At 40.8% G+C, this 24495-nt stretch overlaps 1 protein-coding gene across 10 annotated transcripts in view; it reads left to right on the top strand.

Moving 5' to 3' along the window:
* The window catches only part of LOC127434615 (receptor-type tyrosine-protein phosphatase mu-like), a 316778-nt gene that overhangs the window by 103344 nt on the left and 188939 nt on the right, over positions 1-24495 (top strand). For all 10 annotated transcript variants that reach the window (XM_051687456.1, XM_051687457.1, XM_051687461.1 and 7 more), the window contains exon 3: positions 20671-20945. In XM_051687456.1, the coding sequence (XP_051543416.1) occupies positions 20671-20945 (275 nt within the window). The remainder of the gene's footprint in view (positions 1-20670; positions 20946-24495) is intronic.

The raw sequence follows: 24495 nt of genomic DNA on the forward strand, positions 1-24495 counted from the left end.
GCACTAGGTTAAAAAACAAAACAAATCAGCCCAGTTTTAAAACCGATTCACTGCTTTTTCAGTGAGATTAATGCCAGTGTGAAATCAGAATTAATATTCTATAGAGCTGTTCAGGATGTAGTCCAAAATCACATTTAGCATTTTAGAGCCACGGGCTCCCTCAGGATTTTCCTATGGGTTTTTATAATAGCAGTTTTGGATATATGAGTAAAATTAGGTATGTGGTAAACATTACTTTAAGATACCTGGACGTTGTGTTCTGCAACATGAGTTGCACACAGTTATACCTCGCACGTTTTTTTTGGGTAATCTTTCATCAAAATGTTACTAACTCGCTCCACCTCTGAAATGACTTTCCTTAACAGAAGTATGCTGATAACTGGCAAAAATCAGCTTACTCAAAAAATATGACAACTTAAGAGAAACGTGTTCACGTGAGACTTGAAACCATCGTGTTATTTTCTGCTTTTTGTGCAATTTTGTGCGACCATTGCACGTATTGCATGGTAAGAACGCCGGCACAGGGGCCTGATGTATAAACTTTGCCTATGCACAAAATGGGCATTAAAATTTGATGTCTGATTTGTAAGTGAATTATTTATTTATTTATTTATTTATTTATTTTTGAGTAGGTTCTTTTCACTGATTTGGTCAAAATGGCGGTTTTATGGTTTACGGCGTTATGTCGTCATGGCAACCAAGTTGTAAAATTGACTATAACTTTACACAGAAATGTATCACACTAAAATCACATATTGTTTACGTCTTGTGTCTATACTTTTGAAACAGTGAGTATTTTAATGTTTACAGATTGACCCCATTGACTTCCATTGTAAGTGTCTCACTGGAACACACATTTGTGCTTTTTTTTTTTAAAGAAAAGGAGGGATGAGGGGAAATAAATTTTTGTTGTAATCAACATTATGCCACAAATGCCATCGATTGAGCTTAACTTGTATTGAACCCGGAATATTCCTTAAAAGTGCATCCCGGTGGTGTTTTAGTCTTCCACAATTCACCTCAAACTCACATTCAGCTCTCACTTCATTCTAACATGGCAAACACACTTTTCACCATCCAATCAGTTCATCATGGACAATATAAAGTCCTGCCCTTTTCCCGTTGAATATCCTGTATCACTCAGAAATATGTCACATTACACAACTAAAATGGGTTGTGAATGCCGTTTCATGATGACATAATCATGTGATGTTGTGTGTGCGATTTTATTTCTCTTAAACGACTGCTTGATGCTTTCAGTCGTTTCCAAGGCCCATGTTTTGTAATTATCCCACAGATGAGTGACAGAAAGGTTTTTAAGTCTCTTGCGTAGATGCCGTGCGGTATACTGCTTACCTGACGTCTCGAGGCAATTATTTATAATCTCTCTGAAGAGTCCAATCGTTTTAACCGTAATAACTGTATCCAGTACAGAGACGCTTTTATCCACCAGCACTAACGAGAAATCATTACGGGTGAAGCGGCCGCCACATCTGGTCGCCTCCCGTCTCGTGCTGCTGTACAATTGCTGGTGAAAATTTTTAGATTACCGGCTAATAAGACAATGATGGATGAAGTTGAAAGAGAGTCCTCGGTGGAGAGAGAGAATTGAGACACTGTGACTTCACAGCAGTTTGAAAAACATCTCGTTATCACCGGCTCAAATTGAACAAATCAAAGAACAAGCTGCCAGCGTAAACGAGCTGAAGTTCTTTTTATTTATTCTATGCCTCTTTCTCTTCTCCCACCTGGATTCACGGCGAGTGCTGGCGTACGTGTGTGTCTGTAAGTGTCTAAAAGCGTGAGAGTGATCCACTTGGTACTGGAGAGAGGAGACGCCCACCACGCCGAGAGGACACGAGAAATCGAATCAGGGAGAAAAGCTGAGATTTCCTTTACTGAAGGTTAAATCCAGTGAGGAAACTTCAGGACTAGGCGTTGCGTATTCCGGCCCTGTCTGTGGCCTTTTAAGATGGAGAGGTGAGGATGTGACCCTTTTAGAGGATTACCCCTGAAACAGGGCTGTTGTTTGTAGGAGAGAGTTTGGCCGTGTCGTCTACACATAAAAGTGAAGCTCAGTTTAATTGATCTTAAAGAGATAGTTCAACCGTAAATTACAATTATTTCATTATTGAGGCTATGGCCACCCCGATACATTTTCATTTGAAAACACATAGCTTTTGCTATGTTTATGCCTCTCATCTACACTAGAACGGCGTTTTCTAGAAGTTGCCTCCGCTTCTGAGACCGTCAATCCGCGCATCTTATCACGTGACTCGTTGTGCATGACACCGCGGAGACTCACAGCATGTGGAGGCTCATGCTACTCTCCACGATCCACGCACAACGTACCACACGCCCCATTGAGAGCGAGAACCACTAATCGCCACCATGAGGAGGTTACCCCATGTGACTCTACCCTCCCTAGCAACTGGGCCAATTTGGTTGCCAAGGAGACCTGGCTGGAGTCACTCAGCACGCCCTGGATTCAAACTCACAACTCCAGGGGTGATAGTCAGCGTCAATACTCGCTGAGCTACCCAGACCCCCAGAATTTTCATTTTTAAGTTCTCAGTCCCAGTAAAACTAGTAGTAGTCTACAGTAGTTTATACAACAATAAGACAAAAACACAATGACAAATTAATCAGAAACACACACACACAAACACTCACTCTAGTCTTATTGTATCCACAGGAAGCTTTTGCCCTGAAAGGAAGCAGATGGTGGCATGCAGATATCTGGCAGACAGCTTCACATAATTCATGGAAGCCATTAGAGTAAAAACAAAGGGCTGAAGATGTTCATGTGCCATCTGTGTAGAGACCGACACATCATCAAATGAAACAGTTGGGGGAAAATAAATAATAAACCCTCCAAAATTGTCAGGAATCGAATGCCTGAGATGAGCAATTCATGCACAAAAGACTAAATTGCCCCTATTTTTCCTTATGAGAGGCAACGGTACTGTAAAATAGCAGAATTATGTTGTTTCTTACCTTGAGATCTAGCGCTGTGTCTCTGTGTGAGAGAACATTTGCATCAGTCACTCTTTCTTCTGACAGACGTGATCATTTTCTCATATTTTACACGGTAAAACTGGCACGGTAAGAACTTTTGTCAACTTTAAGGAGTACATTAGCTAGCATATAGATGACCTCAAAACTAACAGGTATGAGCTAAATACACAAAACAATTATTTTGATTTCATGGGGTGTATAATAGAAGATAAAGAGACAAACATTAGTCATTCATCGTCTCCTTCCCACAACATTTAATCTAGAGTTCATGTCTGTAATATTGTAGATGGAAATGGACTGAACAGAGAACTGAAAGTGGATTTATAATAGAACAGATTCTCATCTTGAGAAGCACATTAATGATTTCAGAGTTCAAGACCTGAAGTTGAGGGAATAATGAGTGCGGTAGTCATTACCGCAAATGACATGGATGCCTCGGAATGCCTGCCGCCGCTGGACTCTGATTAGCTCCGGACGCTCTGCGCGTGACTTTACCGTTAAATGACCTGATAGATCACATTAATGCCATTTCCTTCCCATAATGCTCTCACATTTAAAAAACGATGTGTGAAGCCATCACGTTTACAGGTAAAGCGCTTCCAACCTAATCAAAGGAAACTTGCAGTCGCTGTGTATTTGAGCCATTCAGAGGAGGTCATGAGAGGAGAATGAACTCTGAGGGAAATGAAATTAGATGAGCTGCTGATGTTGATAATGTCATGAGATGTGATGAGGCCAAAAGTTTTAAACCAGAGTGAGGCGTTAAACCCTCATGTGCACATCAACAGTGAACAATGCTCAAGTCATGTTCACTTTCATCAAAATACCGGCCTGTCTTAACTCTTCTTTGATATCATCTTCAGTAAAACTGGATTAATATTAAAGGGATAGGTCACCCAAAAATTTAAATTCTCTCATCATTTACTCACCCTCATGCCATTCCATATGTGTATGACTTTCTTTCTTCTGCAGAACACAAATGAAGGTTTTTAGAAGAATATTTCAGCTCTGTAGGTCCATACAATGCAAGTAAATGGTGACCAGACCTTTCAAGCTCAAAAACCACATATACAGCATATAAGTAATCTATAAGACTCCAGTGGTTTAATCCTTATCTTCACGAAGCGATATGATAGGTGTGGGTGAGAAACAGATCAGTATTTCAGTGCTTTTCAAAAATTCTATAAATTAAGCCTAGTTGTCAAATAATTATATTAAATTGTGTTTCCAGCACAAAATATATAAATTGGCATGCATTTAACATGAGTGCATGGAGAGAGTGATGTGTGTTAGTGGTAGTTCAGGTTGGCATGGCAGAGGAAAGGTTGGCTGGCAGAGCCACAGCACACCCGCTGGCCAGTGCCAAGCGCTCATGCCACAGGTGTCCTTTAATTGTGTATTTCCGCCAAATCAAACCGCCATCACAGACTGCTATCACACGACACTATAAAGAGTGCTCACAGAGCGACGCCAGGCAATGCATGAACGCTGCAGCTGTCTTTGAGTGAACGCCACCCTTACCCACAGTGCCAAATGCACTACCATTGGCTAATGCTAATCAGCTTGGAGACTAGACATGATTTCCTGCAAGTCATTTAAGAGAGTGCTGATTGGTTGCTGGAAAGGTTCCTAGCCAATTTGAGTAAAAGAAACATCATCAGTCTAATGAGGGAGCAAACAATGTTTCCGGCATTAAGTTGTTTGTGATTTTTACAGCTTTACAGTGCAAATACTTATTCAATTTTACTGTATACACAGGGTTCCCACACACCTTTTGAGCAATGAATTTCCATGAGTTTTCCAGTTGTTTGCGATTTCTGAATAAGGATTTTTGACAGTAATTTTAGGGTTTGCACTCACAAAGAGCCATTTTTAGCCAATTAGATATTTTTGGAGAAAAATGTATATTTACTATCGACACTTCCTGATCTTATTTGCATACTGAAGGTGTTTTAGCGATTTTTGAACCTGTACTAGTTTCCCATTAAAGTGGCCAAAATCCACTAAAGTCATTGTTAATCAACCCATCATCCTTGAGAGCAAACTTCCAGAGGTCATGAGGGATTTTTCTTCAATGTTTTATTTACATGGTTGACATGGGCATCAAAATGAACATCAGCTCTTTTAGCAGGTGCCTCCCTCAGACGGAACCCACCTGAGATGCCCTGTGGCGTACATACAGTTCGCTATCCACCTCCTCAAATCCCATTTCCAATGAGCCCACCTCCACTTTACAGAGTGCTTTACACTTGAAGGTTAATCAATAAACTCGCCCGACCATGTCCAGTTTCGGGACTGCCGAGACCCCACGCCTTGCGCTAATCCCAACATGGGGAAATTGGAAATGAAGCTGCATCTAATTCTAAACAAACACACTCATCAGCGGCTCGCCTGGGGAGCTGAAACCAAATTGGTTGTGTGAGTGTGTACGTGCTGTACATTTGCATGTGTTAGTAATAATGCAAGGTTACAACAGCACAATATTGCATTGATCGTCACAGATGCCAAATTGATAAGTGAAAGGCAAATTGTGTACTTCTACAAGAGCATGTCTAAGTTATACACAATCAGTGAGTTCTGTGACACACAAGCATTATGGGTTGAACAGGTCTATACATACTGAAATGGTTTCTGCACTCTCTGTTAATGAAGAAAGAACTCACCCGGTGTGCAGTGAATGACATAGAACATTGAATTCTCATGAACGGTGTTTAATTAGATCTCAGTGCTGCTCAATGCCTGCGATTCTTTATGAACTGAAGCAAGTCTATCTCCTTGTTCACGAACAAATGACTAATCACTTGCATTTTCAATTACATACATTGGTATAAAAATGGACATAAATACTAGACATGTTCCTTTTTAGTTTCGCTACAACTGAACCAGACATCAGAACATCACAGGCTAATATTCTGTGATTCTGTGATGTTTGTATAAATATTGCACAAGTATTCTATTTACAGTGTCTGTCTGTCTATCTGTCTATCTGTCTGTCTGTCTGTTGCAGATATATATTGAGCTATCGTTCTATCGTTTTATCTGTCTATCGGCCTAATCATCTGTCTGTCCATCAGTCTGTCTATAGGATCAGAATCAGAATGAGCTTTAATGCCAAGTGTGCTTACGTACACAGGGAATGAAGTCCACTATCATCTCCACTGTTTTGAGCGTGTTCAGCTCAAGGTTGTTGTGACCGCACCAGACAGCCAACTGTTCAACCTACCGTCTGTATGCAGACTCGTCACCATCGCGGATGAGTCTAGTGACCGTGGTGTCATCTGCAAACTTAAGGAGCTTGACAGTGGGGTCCTTTCCAGTGCAGTCATTCATGAACAGGGAAAAGAGTAGTGAAGAGAGAATGCGTCCCTGAGGATCACCAGTGCTAATAGTGAGGGTCCTGGATGTGATTTTCCCCAGTCTCACTAGCTGCTGTGTATCTGTCAGAAAGCTGTTGATCCACTGACAGATTGGGTTGGGCATGGAGAGCTGGGTCAGTTTGGTTGAGAGAAGATCAGGTATGATGGTATTGAAGGCTGAACTGAAGTCCAGAAATAGGATCCTTGCATAAGTCCCAGGTCTGTCGAGGTGTTGCAGGATATAATTCAGTCCCATGTTGACAGCATCATCCACAGACCTGTTTGCTCGGTAATTAAACTGAAGGCGGTTTAGCAGGGGTCCAGTGATGTCCTTCAGGTAGGCCAATACCAGTCTCTGAAATGACTTCATAACCACAGATGTGAGGGTGACAGTGATTTTGGGATTTTGGGGACCGGAATGATGGTGGAGAATTTGAAGCAACAGGGAACTCCACATTTCTCCAGTGATCTGTTGAAGATCTGTGTTAAGATGGTGGCCAGTTGGTCAGCGCAGACTTTCAGACAGGCAGGTGAGACACCGCCTGGGCCTGAAGCTTTCCTAGTCTTTTGTTTCTGGAAGACCTGGCACACATCCTCCTCACAGACATGAGTGGGGAAGAGGGGTTCCAGGAGGTGTTGGTGTGTGTGTGAAGTGAAGATCAGAGCGGGGGGAGGGGTATGAGACTGGGCTTTTCAAACCTGCAGTAAAACATATTCAGGTCATCACCCATTTGTTGATTCTACAGAGCGAAGGGGAGGTGTCTTGTACTTGGTGATGCTTTTCTGGCCTTTCCACACAGATGCGGGATCATTGGCTGCAAACTGTTTTTTCAGCTTTTCAGAGTAGCTTCTTTTAGCCACTCTGATTTCCTTAGTAAGTGTGTTTCTGGCCTGGTTGTACAAGATTTTATCCCCACTTCTGTAAGCATCCTCTTTGGCATGATGAAGCTGTCTGAGTTTTCCTGTAAATCATGTTTTTTTGTTATTGAATGATAACAATGTCCTAGTAGGGATGCACATATTCATACAGAAACTGATATATGATGTCACAGTGTCTGTGAGCTCATCCAGGTCTGTGGCTGCAGTTTCAAAAACAATCCAATCAGTGCAGTCAAAGCAGGCTTGTAGTTCCAGCTCTGCTTAATTGGTCCATCTCTTTACAGTCCTTACTACAGGCTTAGCTGATTTTAGTTTCTGCTTGTAGGTCGGGAGAAGATGAACCAGACAGTGATCGGAGAGTTCTAAAACTGCATATGGGACAGAGCGATATGCATCCTTTAATGTTGTGTAGTAGTGATCCAGTATATTTGTGTCTCTGTTGGGGCATGTGATGTGTTGTTTGTATTTTGGCAGTATACGGATGAGGTTAGCTTTAATAAAATCTCCCAGAATAGTGATTTTGTAAAGCTATTGTAATGCTGCGTTCACTCATGCTTGTGGCTGGATGTACACACTCACCAGAATGAACAAGGAAAACTCCTGTGGCGAGTAGAAAGGCTTACAGTTGATGAAGAGCGCTTCTAAATTAGGACAGCACATCTTCTTCAATGTTGTTACATCTGTACACCAACTTTCGTTGATGTAAAAGCATGTTCCACCAATGTTCCAAAATTCACAAAATATTAGCTTGTGATGTTTCTGGTCTCTGGCCTTGTAATTTAAATAATCTTTTGTTTCTAAACATACATATACACAGCTGTAGCAAAATCTAGTCTTGTTTTGTTGCAGCACATAAAGTGTTTTAGCTTTCCTTACATTTTGCTGCTCTCGTTCTGCATCTTATCTGTAGTTTATTCTCTCGGTGGAGTCTGACAAACCTGCTCTGATTAATCACTTGTTCTTATGTTAGAGATTCATTGATCCATGTGTTTAGTGAAAGCTGCTGTCTCCTCCCAACAGATCAGAAATCTCATTAGCGATTACACCGGCTCGCGGGGCGCCATTTACACACAATATCATCTCCAGTGAGATGAGACCAACGACACATTTAGGAAACGCGATTGGCTTGCTGCATTCTAAATCTTTAAAATAATTTATCTCATTTAAATATATAAGTCTGCCGGTTGAATTAGGCCTGGTGTTTCCTTTTTGCAAAATACTGTTTTAAACATGCAGTGAGCAGAACAGCATTTTCCATTAACCTGAAATAAAGCACGTTTATGCAGTTGCAAGAGCCTCACGATTGTTAAACGATGAACATTTAATTTTCAAGAAAGTAAAAAACCAAAGCATATTCTTTACTTTTTTCCAAGATCATTCAGGAATAACATTGACATTGGAGACTTTGACATGTATGACCCGTGTTTGATAACTTTTAAAGTCCCAATGCACCTGTATGGCCTTTACAGACACTATAATAACCTAAAGAGATAGAATCGCTCCCTCTCTCTGCGCTTTTATTTATTTTTTTCCTCACATTGAACAGTAAAAACCATTTAGCATGTGTTTTATGCAAATTCAAAGCGCTGCCCTTTATGGAAATGCACCAGTCACATTTAAAAGCCTTTTCCTCTTAATTGCTCCTGAACGGCACATTGTTAAGTAGAAAAAAAAACAAATGTTCCTGCCGAGTGAATTATAGATGGCACTAAAACAATCACATCATATTATGCTTTCAAAATAGTTCGCAAATTACGGATGCATTTTGTGGTGGCGTTAACCATCGTGGGATGAGAAAGTGAACACAGGGAATCGCAGCGATACTCGAGCAGAGTGGAGAGAGAGAGCCTTACCTAAGGATGTTTCCTCTTTAACGATGCCAGCGGGGGTAAAGGTCACCGAGCTCACTGCAGTGGCACTCTGTGTTTATCTCTGATGTAAACCGCAGATTGAGCCTCTTTAAATGGTTTCTCGCACAGTGCAGTCCCGTCGGGCCTCTGATAAGAATCAGCCACAGGAAATGATCAGAAGCTCCAGGAAACAGACCGCAAGATCTTTCATTTCAGGTGCAAATCAATTCCACAAACGAGCTAATCCACTTCAGACCGGACATCTGGGAGACTTTGGTGGGCTTAATGAAGGCACTGTTGATGAAGTTCAATTCCACCCATTCTAAAAAGTACTGTGGTGGTACTATGGTACAGTGATGGTATCAGATAGTAATACAGTGGTATTTCTAGCTATACCGTTGTACTCTATGACTTATTCAAATAACATGGTATTTACATATTATTGCAAGTTACTTAAAAGAATATCATGGTATTACTAGGGTACCATGTAAAAACATTATATTACCATGATATTTCTCTAAAAAGCATGGTATTGCCAAAAAAAAGTTAGAACAATGTTATTTGTCCAAGAAACACATTATTACCATGGTACATGTTCCAAAAATAAATAAATAAATACAATTATTACCATAATACATTTCCAAAAAAAGGGGATTACCATCATATATATCCAACAAAACATAATACAATGGTACATGTCCAACAACAACAACAACAAACAAACATGATATTAACATTGTGCATGTCAAAAAAACATGGTATTATCATAGTACCATGTCAGAAAAACAGGGTATTACCATGGTACTATATGACATAATCATGCTACATTTGTATTACCATGGTACTATATCATAAAAATGGTATTAACATTGTATATGTAATCCCCCCCCAAAAAAAATGGTATTACCATAATACCATGGTATTTGTCTGAAAAAGCATGGTATTACCATGATAATATGTTTAGAAAACATGGTATTACCATGGTATATGGGGGAAAAAACCATGGTATTACCATGCTTCCATGTCCACTATGCATTGCGTTACCATTGTTGCCAATTTACAGATAAGACTTAAGTTTGCTTGGAGAAATTACAGTGTATCCTACTGTGAGTGATATCAGTGTCATCTACACAAGCAGCGGTGTGTTCAAGAAACTGACTGTAGACGCTGAATGCACATCACACACAAATCAACAACAGAGTGCTGCCGTTACTCCACAGATGAAGAGAAACAGTTTAGTCAGTCTAATGAGTTACACACATGGCACAGGACAGGTGTCTCAAACGCAGATGTTGCCAAGTCCATTAGACGCAATGCAAGCGCAATTACCTTACAGTGCATTTTCTGTAAGACACAAGTGGAGCTGAGAGCTCTCAGGCACATCTGAGGAGACGTTCCACTCAACATCACCTCGAAACTGACATCTGATATGTGCACCAGAGAGAGAGGAGTACATTAACACAACTACTAAACCATAATGAACCTAGAAGGTGCATTTACAAGGACAAATCTGCTGTTGTAATTCAGTTTGAACTTGTAACATTGTACAGTAGGCCAAACATAACCATGTCTGCCTGACCATCATTCCCAAAGATCAATGTACTGTAAGATCACGGATGGAACGAACGCTGATGTAACATGAGAAAAGCACCTCATTAAAGTGCTCCAGTTACTGTGACTGGAGAAAGAATTTAAAAAACTTCACAAAGTAGCTGTTAGAGAAGCCCACTAAGAGTGGATTCGATAGTTTGTGTTATTACATGCTCAAATGTTTCATTAGAATTGCCCTAAAAATATCAAAGCAGTATTTGAATGAGTGTTGCCTGTTTGTTGTTGCTTAAAATACTCTCAGTGAGTGAGAAAAAGAAGAAAATTTAAGTGGTGCTTGCAAGGGCAAAAATTCCTCAACATGATGCTAGGGTGTTCTGGGTGATTGCTAGGTGGTTGCTAGGGTGTTCTGGGTGGTTGCTAGAGTTTCGGTGTGATTGCATGGTGGTTGCTGTGGTGTTCTGTGTGGTTGCTAGGGTTTCCTGGTGATTGCTAGGTGTTTGCTAGGGTTTCCCTGTGATTGCTAGGGTGTTCTGGGTGATTGCTAGATGGTTGCTAGGGTGTTCTGGGTGGTTGCTAGAGTTTCTGTGTGATTGCATGGTGGTTGCTATGGTGTTCTATGTGGTTGCTAGGGTTTCCCGGTGATTGCTAGGTGTTTGCTAGGGTTTCCCGGTGATTGCTATGGTGTTCTGGGTGATTAATAAGTGGTTTCTAGGGTGTTCTGGGTGATTGCTAGGTGGTTGCTAGGGTGTTCTGGGTGGTTGCTAGGGTTTCCCGGTGATTGCATGGTGGTTGTAAGGGTGTTCTAGGTGATTGCTGGGTGAATGCTGGGGTGCTCCAGGTGGTTGCTAGGGTATTCTGGGTGATTGCTAAGTGGTTGCTGGAGTGTTCTAAGTGGTTGCTAGGGTGTTCTAGGTGGCTTCTAGGGTGGTCTGGGTGGTTGCTCAGTGGTTACTAGAGTGTTCTGAGTGGTTGCAAGGGTTTCCAGGTGATTGCAAGGTGGTTGCAAGGGTGTTCTCGGTGATTAGTAGGTGGTTGCTAGGGTGTTCTGGGTGATTGCTAGTTGGTTGCTATGGTGCTCTTGGTGGTTGTTAGGGTGTACTAGTTGATTGCTAGGTGGTTGCTTGGGTGGTTTCTAAGTGGTTGACAGAGTGTTCTGAGTGGTTGCTAGGGTGTTCTGTGTGGGTGGAAGGGTTCCCCAGTGATTTAGGTGTTGTTGCTAGGGTGTTCTGGGTGGTTGCTATGGTGTTCTGAGTGATTGCTAGGTGGTTTCTAGGCACTTCTGGGTGATTGCAAGGGACTTAAGTCCCTTCTTTAAATATAAGTCGATAACATTTAAAAAAAAATCTGTTTTATCGTACTCAACCAGGTGAGAATGGTCAGTGTGATTTGTTAGTAAAGTAACAGCACATCTCTCCTCAACACTTGAGGGATCATTCATGTCTGGAGCAAAATCGCTGTAGGACAAATTAAACACACAATTTTTAAAACTCAGTTAGAGGTTTGAAATTACTGTGATGAATGAAAAACCCCTACAAACAAAAACTGCTGGTCAGGTGAACAAGTTCAGTTTGCTCCCGTTAATTGGCTCAATTCAAGATGTGACCTTGTGTTTTATTGTCTTAACATTCTTCAAGTTAGTATGGCTCATTTGGTTGCTTGTCATGCGTTGTCACTCGCTGCTGGATATGACAGAATTAAACAGATATCAAAGCAGGCTTGAAGATAAAGGTGGCGTGAGAGAACAAACGAAGAGAGAACAGATTTCTGTGGTGTTTTAAACACCATCAAATACACATTTGACCAGTAAACACAGTCACAGACAAGAGCAGAACACTTTGATGATCATGCTGAAAGATAAAAGATGTGTGGAGCTTTGAGACAGACACCAGATTGAGTGAACACACCCACTGACAGCATGATCTGTTTCATAAAAGTTGGTAAATATTAAGTCTGCCATCAGAGTTTAAAGTCCAGCTTTGAATAATGAACAGAGAGAGAAAGTGTGCATATTTATACAGATAGTGGCCACAAAAACTGTTTGTTAATTTGAGTCACACTTAAAAATGTCTGAATGTCATTGCATTAGAAAACAAAATGCTGCGGGAGCTTTTCTCAATGACTGCACAATGAACTCTCCCACCACAATGTCATTCCCAGCACATCTCAAATTCTGTATTATGTTTAATGGAATTTGTGGTGAAAATGACTGTAAAGGGGTTAGAGGGAAAGGAGGCAGCGAGAACCGGCTTGACAATATAAATAATAGTTTAATAATAAACTTAAACAAAAAGACACGCAAACACATACAGGGCAGCTGCCCATAATTCTCTCTCTCTCTCTCTCGAGCTGCCCTCTCCGGTCGCCTCTATCCCTCGCTCGCCTCATCAGGCTGTTTGGGGTCTGGGCGTGCGTCATTCCGGCCCGGCCCTGCCCTCCTCCGCGCTACAATCCTCCCTGCGTTGCCTCAGGCCGGGGAGCCCCTCCGCGATTCTGGTGGCCCGTGGGGACACTCCTCTGCCCCTGGCAGCGGCCCTACCGCTCCAGGCGGTCAGGGAGTTGATTCCCTCCTCCCTTCGTGGACGGAGGTCTTCCCTCGACCCCTCTGCATATTCTAGCGGCCGGCAGGGCACTCCTCCGCCTTTGGCAGCGGCTCCATCACTCCAGGCAGTCGGGGAGTCCAGTCCCTCCTCGCCTCGCGGACGGTGGCCGTTCCCCTCATCCGGGTGGGTGGGCTACTCCGTCCCCCGGCGGATGGCAGCGGCGCTCCCCTGGGTGGACGGCAGTGTCGAGGACTCTACGACGGGCATCCCTCCTCCCTCCTGGGTTTCGGCACCAGTGTAAAGGGGTTATAAGGGAAAGGAGGAGGCGAGAACCAGCTTGACAATATAAATAATAGTTTAATAATAAACTTAAAAAGACACACAAACACATACAGGGCAGCTGCCTGTAGTTCTCTCTCTCTTGAGCTGCCCTCATCAGGCTGATTGGGGTCTAGGCGTGCGTCATTCCGGCCCGGCCCCGCCCTCCTCCACGCTACAATGACACTGATGGAAAATTATATATTTATTTTTTTTGGGGGGGTGGGTTTCCCCCAATTTGGAATGCCCAATTCCCAATGCGCTCTAAGTCCTCGTGGTGGCGTAGTGATTTGCCTCAGTCCGGGTGGTGGAGGACGAATCCCAGTTGCCTCCACGTCTGAGACAGTCAACCCGCGCATCTTATCACGTGGCTTGTTGAGCACATTGCCACGGAGACATAGCGCATGTGGAGGCTTCACGCCATCCACCGCGGCAACCACGCTCAATTCACCATGCGCCCCACCGAGAACAAACCACGTTATAGCGACCACGAGGAGGTTACCCCCATGTGACTCTACCCTCCCTAGCAACCGGGCCAATTTGGTTGCTTAGGAGACCTGGCTGGAGTCACTCAGCATGCCCTGGGATTCGAACTAGCGAACTCCATGGGTGGTAGCCAGCGTATTTTACCACTGAGCTACCCAGGCCCGAAAATTATATTTTTAATGGTTTTGATATAAAATGACCGACTCGGTCATGTCTCACAAAGGCTCATTTCATAGATAAATAACTACATATATAACATTTAATGCATTCTAAATACACACTCTTACAGCTTGATTGATAAAAATCTTCTGCTCACAAGTGAAATTTCCCTTGAGTTTTCTTCAAACATCACTTCACATCACATTTGTCTCATGTTGTGGTGGAAAATGTGTCAGTTAGGTGGGACAGTCATAATTCTTTTTTTATTGCTGATAGAAAATGTTTCACACATTTTGAAATGGTTTATTTCACTCTGTTTAAATTATCATTTTTTTTAAAACATGCAATAAATAGTATTTTTTTTCTAATGGATTAGAACTAGACTAAAGCAGTCAAATTTATCCATAAAAGACACTTGAAAAGTACCGAAAATAAATGATGAAGGCCTGGTAAGAAGTTTCCAACTCAGTTTTAATGAGACCTTCATATAACATGTTTTATAGTTTGTTAGTATTAATAAAAATCATCCGATTGGACATGAAATTGCCCGAAGCTAAAGAAATGGCCATTTATGTTATTTTATTTACAACCAGGATTCACTTTTCAAAATGCAGTTTAGAATAACAGCAGATTTATTTGATGGTCCAGTTTTCTGGGTGTGTGTCTGTATGCTCATGTGCAAGCCAAAGTTCACAGAACAACTCATGAGAACACTGGTATTTTTGGGAAAGATTTCATTGCCTTTCTGTCTGTCTGCCAGTCACACAATCCATGCCGTTTATCTCAGAGAATCAACTCTCAGAGTTGTTGAGGAATGTCTCACTGCATAAACCGTGGCCACATACAGCGAGCATGTTACAGATGTGATTTTGTTAAATCGCTCCTTTTCCTTGAACTCTTCTATGACTCAAATGCTGTCAGGACGTTGGTAATGAAAGAGCAAGTGCTCAAGAGTGTTGCCGATTACAGGGAGACAGAAGTGCGATCATCACTGACCTGTTTCTGCTCTTGGAAAACTTGTTTATTTTACAAATTCCAGGACTTAAAGGGCTAGTGTACCCAAACATGAATATTATGGCAGTATTTCCAAACCAGTCTTACGTTCATCTAAGGGGCAAACACAGAGACGTATTCATGCAGCTCTTTTCCAGATAAAAGCACAGTGACCAGGAGCTGTCAAAATCTGAAAGTACATCATAAAAATATCATAAAAGTAGTGCAAATGACTAGTGTGCTATCTTCTAAAGACATACTGTAATTTAAGTTATGTGCTAAAAATATCGCCTTTTGCCCTAGCTCTCAAATATTATTAATATTTATTAAATTACGATTTAGTTTGTTGTCAATTTTTCTCACAAAGATTTTGTATAAATTCAGAAGACTTGTAATATTACACGTGAATTGTATGGACTACTTTTATGTAGTTTTTTCGTCATTTTTGAAGTTTGACAGCCCCAGACTATTCTGCTAAATGTCTTCCACCAAAGAAAGAAAGTCATACTGGTTTGGAACGACTTGAGAGTGAATAAACAATGGCCTAATTTTAATATATTGAGTAAACTAATGCAAATTAATCCTAATTTGACTGAAACACAAAAACAACTTTTGCACTTCTACAGTACATGCGCCTCCAGGCTGTGAGTTTTTCAAAATCCTCAAACAATAATATCAGTGTGAATGATGAGGATTTCTGTCTTCAGGCTACAAAACATCAACAGTTTCAGAGCTGGAAATGGGCCGTATACATATACACGAGAGGGAATTTGACACCTCAGCCTTTAAACTCGACTAGACACACAGGAAACATGCAGGACAAGACCGAACACGATACAAGACCTCAGTTGTGTTTCTCTGATAACACAGATGGGCTCCAGTGGATGTAAAGTGCTTGTTGGAAGTGTGTTTTTCTTAACGTAATTATATATACAGCCAATCCAGGCAGGTGTGGAACAGGGATGAATCGGGATCGGGTTTGGAAAACACAGAATGCATTTAGATGGCCTCTTATGGGTTTTATGAACATTTGTTGTGATTAAGTCTTTGTAGCTTCTGCAGATTTAACATTAGCCTAGTTTCCATCCACTTTTCATGCTGTTTTGTTATCGACAAAGTGAAAATGCGTAAAAAAAAAAAAAAATTCAGGAAATTTGCCATCTTCTGCCTGTTTCTATTCAAATGGCCTTTTATCGATTACAGTGTTGTGCGTGATGACGTCATGCCTAAAAAAACACTTTGTCGCATACGTTTTGCTTTATCGCAAAATAAATCTGCCCTTAAGCCGTTTCCATACAGAAATTATATGTTTTTTTTGTATTGTGGGCTAATTCCATGACTGCGTCTATTATTTTGATTGGTGTGTAAAAGCAACTTTAATAAATAAACAGATGGCTACCGCGATTAAATTCATCGCAAACAGTGGTCATTCATTTGTTCTCCTTGTACTTGTTGATGACCGGTGCATGATACGAGATATTTGTGTTGGCACTCCTGGAAGTGTCATGTTTGCAGCATCAGATCTATATGCTGTTAAGATCAATCCATAATCACGTACAATAAATTGGCTTTCAAGGATGTATACCTTGTCATCATGATTAACGCAGGCTAACGATTGGGGAAAATTCTGTCATGTGACACTACATTTTTGCATTAATGCCAATTTTCTCAACAAAAAGTGTTTCCAAACCAGTTTTTCGCGACATTTGAAGTATCGACATAGTTTATGCGCTAGAGTTAAACGGAAAAATATTATGTCGACAGTTGTGAAATTTTAGCGATAATTTGCGTTTCCATCAGCTGTATTTTGATGCGCTAAAACTTTTTTCCCAAAAATCCTTAGATGGAACTGTAGTTAATGATGAGCATTTATTTATTTAAAGATCACTTAGTTTTTTAACAAAAAATTATTTTTGAAGAACACTAAATGATGAAGCAAAGTTGTAGAAGATCAAACGTGAGATGTCGGAGGTCGTCATTTTGAATTTCTTTGCACTGAATTGAGTTTGGTTGTATAAATTGGAGTAATTTGGAGTAATTTCCAACAACCACTGGAAGCTTTTTAGTTCAAATGCAGCAACACAAAGCTCAAACGATGAGCATTGTACTCAATTACAACATATACATTTTTACATATTAATGATCAATTTTAATTAGCTTCTGCCCTGATTCATTAATTGACATGCATATAGTTAAATCCAGAGTTTCCACTTTTAATCAAGACATTTTAAATATAATTTCTTGGAGGTGGCATCATAGTTTATTTCAGATTTTTTACAGGCGGCATATCTTGATGATTAGAGTTTTTAAAGGGCACAAATGGCCAGACAGAAGTGTGTTTTAATGGCTCTTACCGCTGAACACACACAGAATGAAGGACTTACAGCTTTGATTTGGCCCTCGCAGGTTTCAAGCAGGTGAAATCGTATTATTGATCCGTCCCCTCTTCAGGGCGCTTCTCCAGCTGAACCGGTTTTGAACCCCAGCGCAAATGGACTAACAGCGTCTGTATGCTTTTATTGTATCCTTCATGACACCATGTTGCTTTACTGAGGAATATAGTGGGAAAAAATAATTCTGTCCCTGTCTGTGTTTCAAAATGCTCAAAATGTTTATGCAAAATGCTGCTGCATGGTAAGGAATGCACAATCCAATCAGAGTGTGTGCTACAGAAGAAAAATCCTCATACTACAATAATTATTTATATTCGTCATTAGTTACATTATTTTAGCATTAAAATCCTCTTGGACTGAAAAACTGCATAATTCATGCTGTATTATACTCATATAATATTATTTTAGAAATATGTGCAACTCAAGCAATTGAAAAGTCGGTAACTGTAATCTTATTAAAAGAATTTGACATGTAATGAAAAGTAATTTGATTACAGTAATTGATAACACTTTACAACATGGCTCCATTCATTAACATTACTAACTGCATTATGTATCATGGACATACAATGAGCAACATATACTTTACACCTTCTATTAATAATTGTTAATGTTAGTTTACATAAATACAATGGTTTATTGCTGTCTCATGTTAGTTCATAGTGCATTAACTAATGTAAACTTATGCAAATTTTAACAGTGTATTTGGATATGTTGAAATTAGCATTAACCAAGATTAATAAATGCTGTAAAAGTATTGTTAATCGTTAGTTCATGTAACTAATTGTAACAAAGTTCAGTGGAGGCGAGAACCGGCTTGACAATATAAATAATCTTTTAATAAAACAAAAAGACACAAACACAAACATATGCAGGGCAGGTGCCCGTAACTCTCTCTCTCGAACTGCCACCTCCGGTCACCTTTATCCCTCTCGAGGGCTTGATTAGCCTGATTAAGCCCTCCTCCCTGCCACACTCCTCCTTCCTTTCCTTCAAGCCGGGGAGCCCCCGGCATGACGAACCAGCCCCCCCCTCCTGCCGGCAGGTCATCCCCACCTCTTCAGACCTGGGAGGGTGACAAGGGGAGGGAAAAAACAACAACAACCAAAAAATGAGAGGGAAAGGCCAACACAGAGCGACAGCTTAAGAGAGAGAGAGAGAGAAAAAAAACGTACTCGCCAGTTCTCTGATACGCCTGGTACTCGGCCACTCCTCCACCCTCTAGTGGACGACAGCCGCACCTCTCCGGGCAGATCGGAGGCAGTCCTCCAGCCCCTGGCAGACGGAACGCCCCTCTGCGTTTTCGGTGGACAGTAGGGGTCTCCCCCGCCCCTGGCAGTGGTTCTCCCACTCCAAGTGGTTGGCCAGGAGCCCCTCCCCGCTCGCGGTCGGCGGCCCTCTCTTGACCCCGCCACATTTTAGCGGCAGGTAGGGGTCTCCTCCACCCCTGGCAGCGGCCCTGACTGCTCCAGGCAGTTGGCTAGGAGCCCCTCCTCCCCTCGCGGTCGGTGGCCGTTCCTCCGCTCTCAGGTGGCCGGGCTCCTCCGTCCCCCAGTGGATGGCCGCGGCTGCTCAATTGGGGTAGATGGTAGTGGTGAGGACTCTACTACGGTGCATCCCTCCTCCTTCCCAGATTTCGACACCAGTGTAACAAATTTCAATGGAAAGGAGGCAGCGAGAACCGGCTTGACAATATAAATAATCTTTTAATAAAAATAAAACGGTCGCCTTTATCCCTCTCAAGGGTTTGATTAGGCTGATTAAGCCCTCCTCCCTGCCACACTAATGTAGTTAACTAATGCTAACAAATGGAACCTTATTGTAAAATGTTACCCAGTAATGAATTACTTCATTGATAACATTACAAAAACAGACATTATTAATTTTTACACAATGGTATCACAATGGTATAATTCCCCTTATAAAGGAAAAATGCCCCTGAAAATCACATCCAGGGGGGCAATTTTGCCTCTTAAGTGTAGAACTAATTTCTGACACTGGTGAGGGTCCATAACAAAACTAAGGCAAACCAAACCATTTCATTTCATACCGTTAAAATCTTGAAACTGTGTTTATATTTATTCAGTTATTTCATGGCTTAGCAAACACACGTTACTTATTAACCATTTTAGAAAAACTCTTCCTGTCTTTACCTGTTTTTCATCCGTTTTACAGCAGCTGTGTTAGTCAAGCAAACACTTCACACACTGAGTCTTTTAAGGGCACATGACTAAAGCAAAAACTTTCCAGTCCAAACCAATGGCCACGTTTAAACATTTCAAGCAGATTTCAAGCAAAACAGCCATTTGTTGTGTTGTTGTTGTTGTGCATATGTTAGATACTATTTCTTCAATATATGCAGTAGTATGTACTGTATACTGTGCGCAGTAAGCAAATCGTTTGCATAGAATACCTGCACGATCTTCTAAATTTGCCAAAATGTGCAATATACGACTAGATCCATCTCTTCTTGACTCATTATGTGATCAGACTGCCTGTTGGGTTTAAAATGCACAATAACTAGTTATGTCTGAGATCATAATTGGATGCAGATTGCTGGATTAAACATGCAACAAAAGAGGTCATGTGACAACAGTGTTTGAGATGTTTATCGTGAAGTAACTTCTACTGTTCTGCTTAAAATCAATAAACAAATAGCATGCAATATGCAGAATTGTGCGGTATTTAGTAAGTAGTTCTGTTAGTATTCCATTCTGAACATTATTATCTGGATATTTTCCTACATGGACGGGATGTTTCGAAACATGGGCAGGACATCGACAGTTTGATGTTTCACAGGAACTGATGCACGTGTCCAGGGACCTTGGTCTGTCTGCGTCAGTCTTTGCTGTGCTGAAAACAATGCGTTCAGTTTCCTCTTTCAGATTAAACAGCTGCTTGGGTCACTTCCTGTGTACACAAACCGACTGACCTACTGGTCAAACACACACAGAGCTTTGTGTTCACAATGAAACATGATTATGGGATGAACGATAATAACGTCAAGACATTGTTGGACTGTGCTGATACAGTCAAATATCCATATATCATGTTACTTTAGATACATGTCCTGTCAGAGTTTCCACATCTGTAATTTACCTTGGTAATGTGTCCTTCATCTCTTCAGGTTCGGCGTTTATGATGGCGAACACTTCTGGAAGATTGCTTGGACAGAAGGCCCAGCTCTATGTCCCTCAGTTCAAAGAGAACGACACACACTGCGTCATATTCCAGTATTATGGAGCCAGTCGAGAAGGTTCGAGCCACGGACAGCTCTACATCTATGTTAAAGAGAATAACAGTCCTTTGGGCATCCCGGTGTGGAACTCATCAGGACTGCCGCTTCAGAAATGGCAGGAGGTGGAGCTCGCCATCAGCACCTTCTGGCCCAATTTCTACCAGGTAACAATGTCGTTTCATGAGAGTATCTGATCGACAAGTTTGGTCAGTTACATTTGTATCTTAAGATACACTGAATAGTTATATCTCTACAAGGTTATTTAAGTTGCTAATGCTGTCAGGGGTGATAGACCATCTTAGACACCAATCTTGACTTGAAACTGAGCAAAACCCCTGCAGTGCTTTTCAAAAAAGGCGTTTCTACTGTCATTTTATCATTTCCAAGAAGGTTCTTAAGTGAATAAACGCTGCGGTGTACCTCACTAATTAATTCCGTTTCCTTTGTGCTTGTGACACGAACCAACACCTGCCAGACTGAAGCAGCTTCATCCTGGTCTTAGTGGGACTCCACCTTAATTAAGACAGGATGCTGCAATAATTTGTGGATAAAATGGCACCCCATTGACTTTATACATGATTTCCTGAAGTGAGTTCCTGAAGCCGTCGATGTGCGATGCTCAGCAGACGTTAAGTCATTGAGTTAAAGAGCAGGGTGATGGGAGGCATTACTGGATAAAAATAATCTTTTTTAGGACACTGCCAGGGATGAACATTTGGTCACAAATAGAGTGACAAGAGTCACGTTTGGAAATGAACTGGGTGGAACAGAAAGAAGACACCGTGCCTGTCAAACTCCTCTATGCTAATACTCACGATAACTTTCTATTTCAGGTATTTGGTAGTGGTTATATTTTTGTTTTATCTAAGTGGCTCAAGTGTATTTTGATAAAGATGACAAAAATGCTACAGGAACCCCCAATACATGCAAATTGGCCTTTGACCCTTATGTTGTGTTCTGGTCATTTTGATCCAGATGACTTTTTTTTTTCTTACGTACATGTATATATATATTTTTTGTACTTTTTGTAAATTTGTTCACATATGGTATCTGAAGACACAAAAAATGTGGACCATTTACTTTTATATATTTTTTTATTTCACTTTGTTACACTTGTGTTCCCGGTCAAAAATGACCGGCCAATGGAAATGAATGGATTAGACTACAAAATACATAAATATTAAGTGTTCATCCCAATCCTTTAGATGAGCACATATGTGGATGTGTGTTTGCACACACAGCTATATGTCCAGATTCTAAGCTTTAAAATGACACCTGTTTTGTTCAGATCAAGCAAGTGGTTATTAATTTATAATGTAATTATTTTTTATTTATTTATTTTTTCTGCAGGGAGTGCCCCTACTGGCCAGGTATTAGCTCAGTTAACTGAATCATTCTATCAATAAAAATATAAAAATATTAAAAAATATGAGTACAAAACCTGTTATAATTACTAAAAAAGAAGTTGTTAAAAAAATATAATATATGCAATATGAGAGATTTATAAACAATCTTAGTGGGCCGGTCATTTTTGACCGGGAACATAAAATGTGTTTTGAACACAAACGAACGAACACAACACAAGGGTTAAATTCTATTACTATGCTTAATCATTTTTAAAGGAACCTGCTGGCGCTAGCTAGTGATTTTCAAAATGATCTGCACAACTTTAGCCGCTTTGCCACCATCGAGATGAACAGTTCCTTGCTGATATGGGCCAGTTGACGTGGCTTCGGTTTCTTTTTCCACTGTGGTGAAATCAGGAGATTGTCCTTAACAGATATGTCTGTCGTCGACGGTGTGAGAGGTAAACATCGGAGCGTGTGTACTATGGAGGATAAACACATATTCCAGCTGAAGCCCCGGAAAAATGACCTGGCGACGCCGATGGTGTAGGCCGTTCCCTACCGTGCTCAGAACCGTTCAGCCCGATGGTGGAAAAGCGGCTTTTGTGTTTTGGGGCCAGGAGTTGTGCAAACCAAGCAAGATTTGTTTTTCTTTTAAACATTGATGGATAATTCCAAATGCTGTCCATCATTTTGACAGGTAAAAAAAGAAACAACTAAACAAATTAGACATATTGTATCAGTTTTCATTTTAAACGTCTTTATGTCGCTTTTTCCATGACAGTAGGCATAAATATTCTCAAAATTGAAGTGTGCAAAAAATATTGTTTCCAAACAGGTTTTCTACAAAAATACAAAATACGAAAGTATTTCAACATCGAAAAACTTACCCAGAGGTAAATTGTAATCTCAGAGCTAACGCTTTTATTGCTCTGGAGATTGTTCCACAGGTCTCAGTTATCTTTCAACTATGTGTCAACTTTGTCTCAGATGTTTGTCCTAAAAGTCTTTCCACCTATAATAATTACACAAGTGAGTCAATTGTTGACATCCAGTAAGAGGATAGAGTTATAAAATAAATGTGGATAGCACAGATCAGATCATTTGCTCTTGGGCGAATTTAATGAGAAATGTTTGAGATCATATTGAGAATAGTCAAAAACAGTCTGTCTATTCAAAATGTTTACTGTCTTGGAGAAACTATTGAGATATTAAAAACATTTCTTTGTGATTTTTTTTCTTTCCAGTGCACCTTTTATCATTTTAGCCCATTGCTATTTAGTTGAAGATTTGTGTAGTTGTCACACACTGCAGAAGCCATCCACACGAGCAATCAACACGTCTTTTGAGTGAACATCCTCATGCTAACAACTAACCCCAATGCTCAGACACGCTTATCAAATGTGCAACTCTCCTGCGAGAGCCCGTCGGACAGCAAACAACAAAAGCATCCATTGGTCCTGAGAGAAATACCCACCATCTGTCTCGCTGTTTTTATCCTGCCGTAATTGCTACAGAATGCCACTGTGACTTCTTAATACCAGCCGAAATTAACAATGCAAACTCTAATCTACAGTGCTGGAGCTAATTAGCAATGCTAGGCTAATTACAGGTTTGTGTAATTGCTCAGTATCTTAAGAGTTTGTCAAGATAAAACCACCTGGTACACAGAAATTACTCTCATCTCTTATTTTGTAATGATAGGGTTTGTGGTTTGTATCTTTGCTCGTCTCCTGTTGTGCTTTTCTTCTAGTTCACAGCAAGAGAACGCGGCCATCGCTAATTGCATTGGGGTTTTAATTCGCTCTTTTTTTTGTTTTTTAAATTGATTATTCCGTGCAATTAGAACATGGTAATTCTCACACCTTCATCCTATACTATCTCCGGTGACATTGTGCGATGGATATTTTTAACACACCTGGAATATAATCACAGGTGAGAGGATATTTTGTCGACCTCTGTTGAATGCTGTGGGCTGCAGAAACCATTTAGAGGAAATGATTCATAATAGCATGAACTTTGACCTCTGCGTTGCTCCAGCGGTACTGAGATGGTGAAAAACAACATGTTTAGTGCCTCTGAAAATAGTTGACTGACAAACAGATGTGCTTTTGAAAATTACTCAAGAATAATAAAAAAACTATTTTACAAATTCAGACAAAAGAGTTCAGGCTTGAATGCACCAAATCTGTTGAATAAAGAAGAGTTTGAACTACCAAACCATTTTACCCATTTTAATGAATCCATGACAGCACCAGACAGCACAATGAGAAATCTAGCTGTAATTACAGGATTCAGCAGGTCTGCAAAACACAAATGCATCAGACCTCCTCAGAGAAAACTAGTCCCAATAGAACTGTTGAGAAAC

This window comes from Myxocyprinus asiaticus, chromosome 44 (assembly GCF_019703515.2).
Source record: "Myxocyprinus asiaticus isolate MX2 ecotype Aquarium Trade chromosome 44, UBuf_Myxa_2, whole genome shotgun sequence".
NCBI lineage: Eukaryota > Metazoa > Chordata > Actinopteri > Cypriniformes > Catostomidae > Myxocyprinus > Myxocyprinus asiaticus.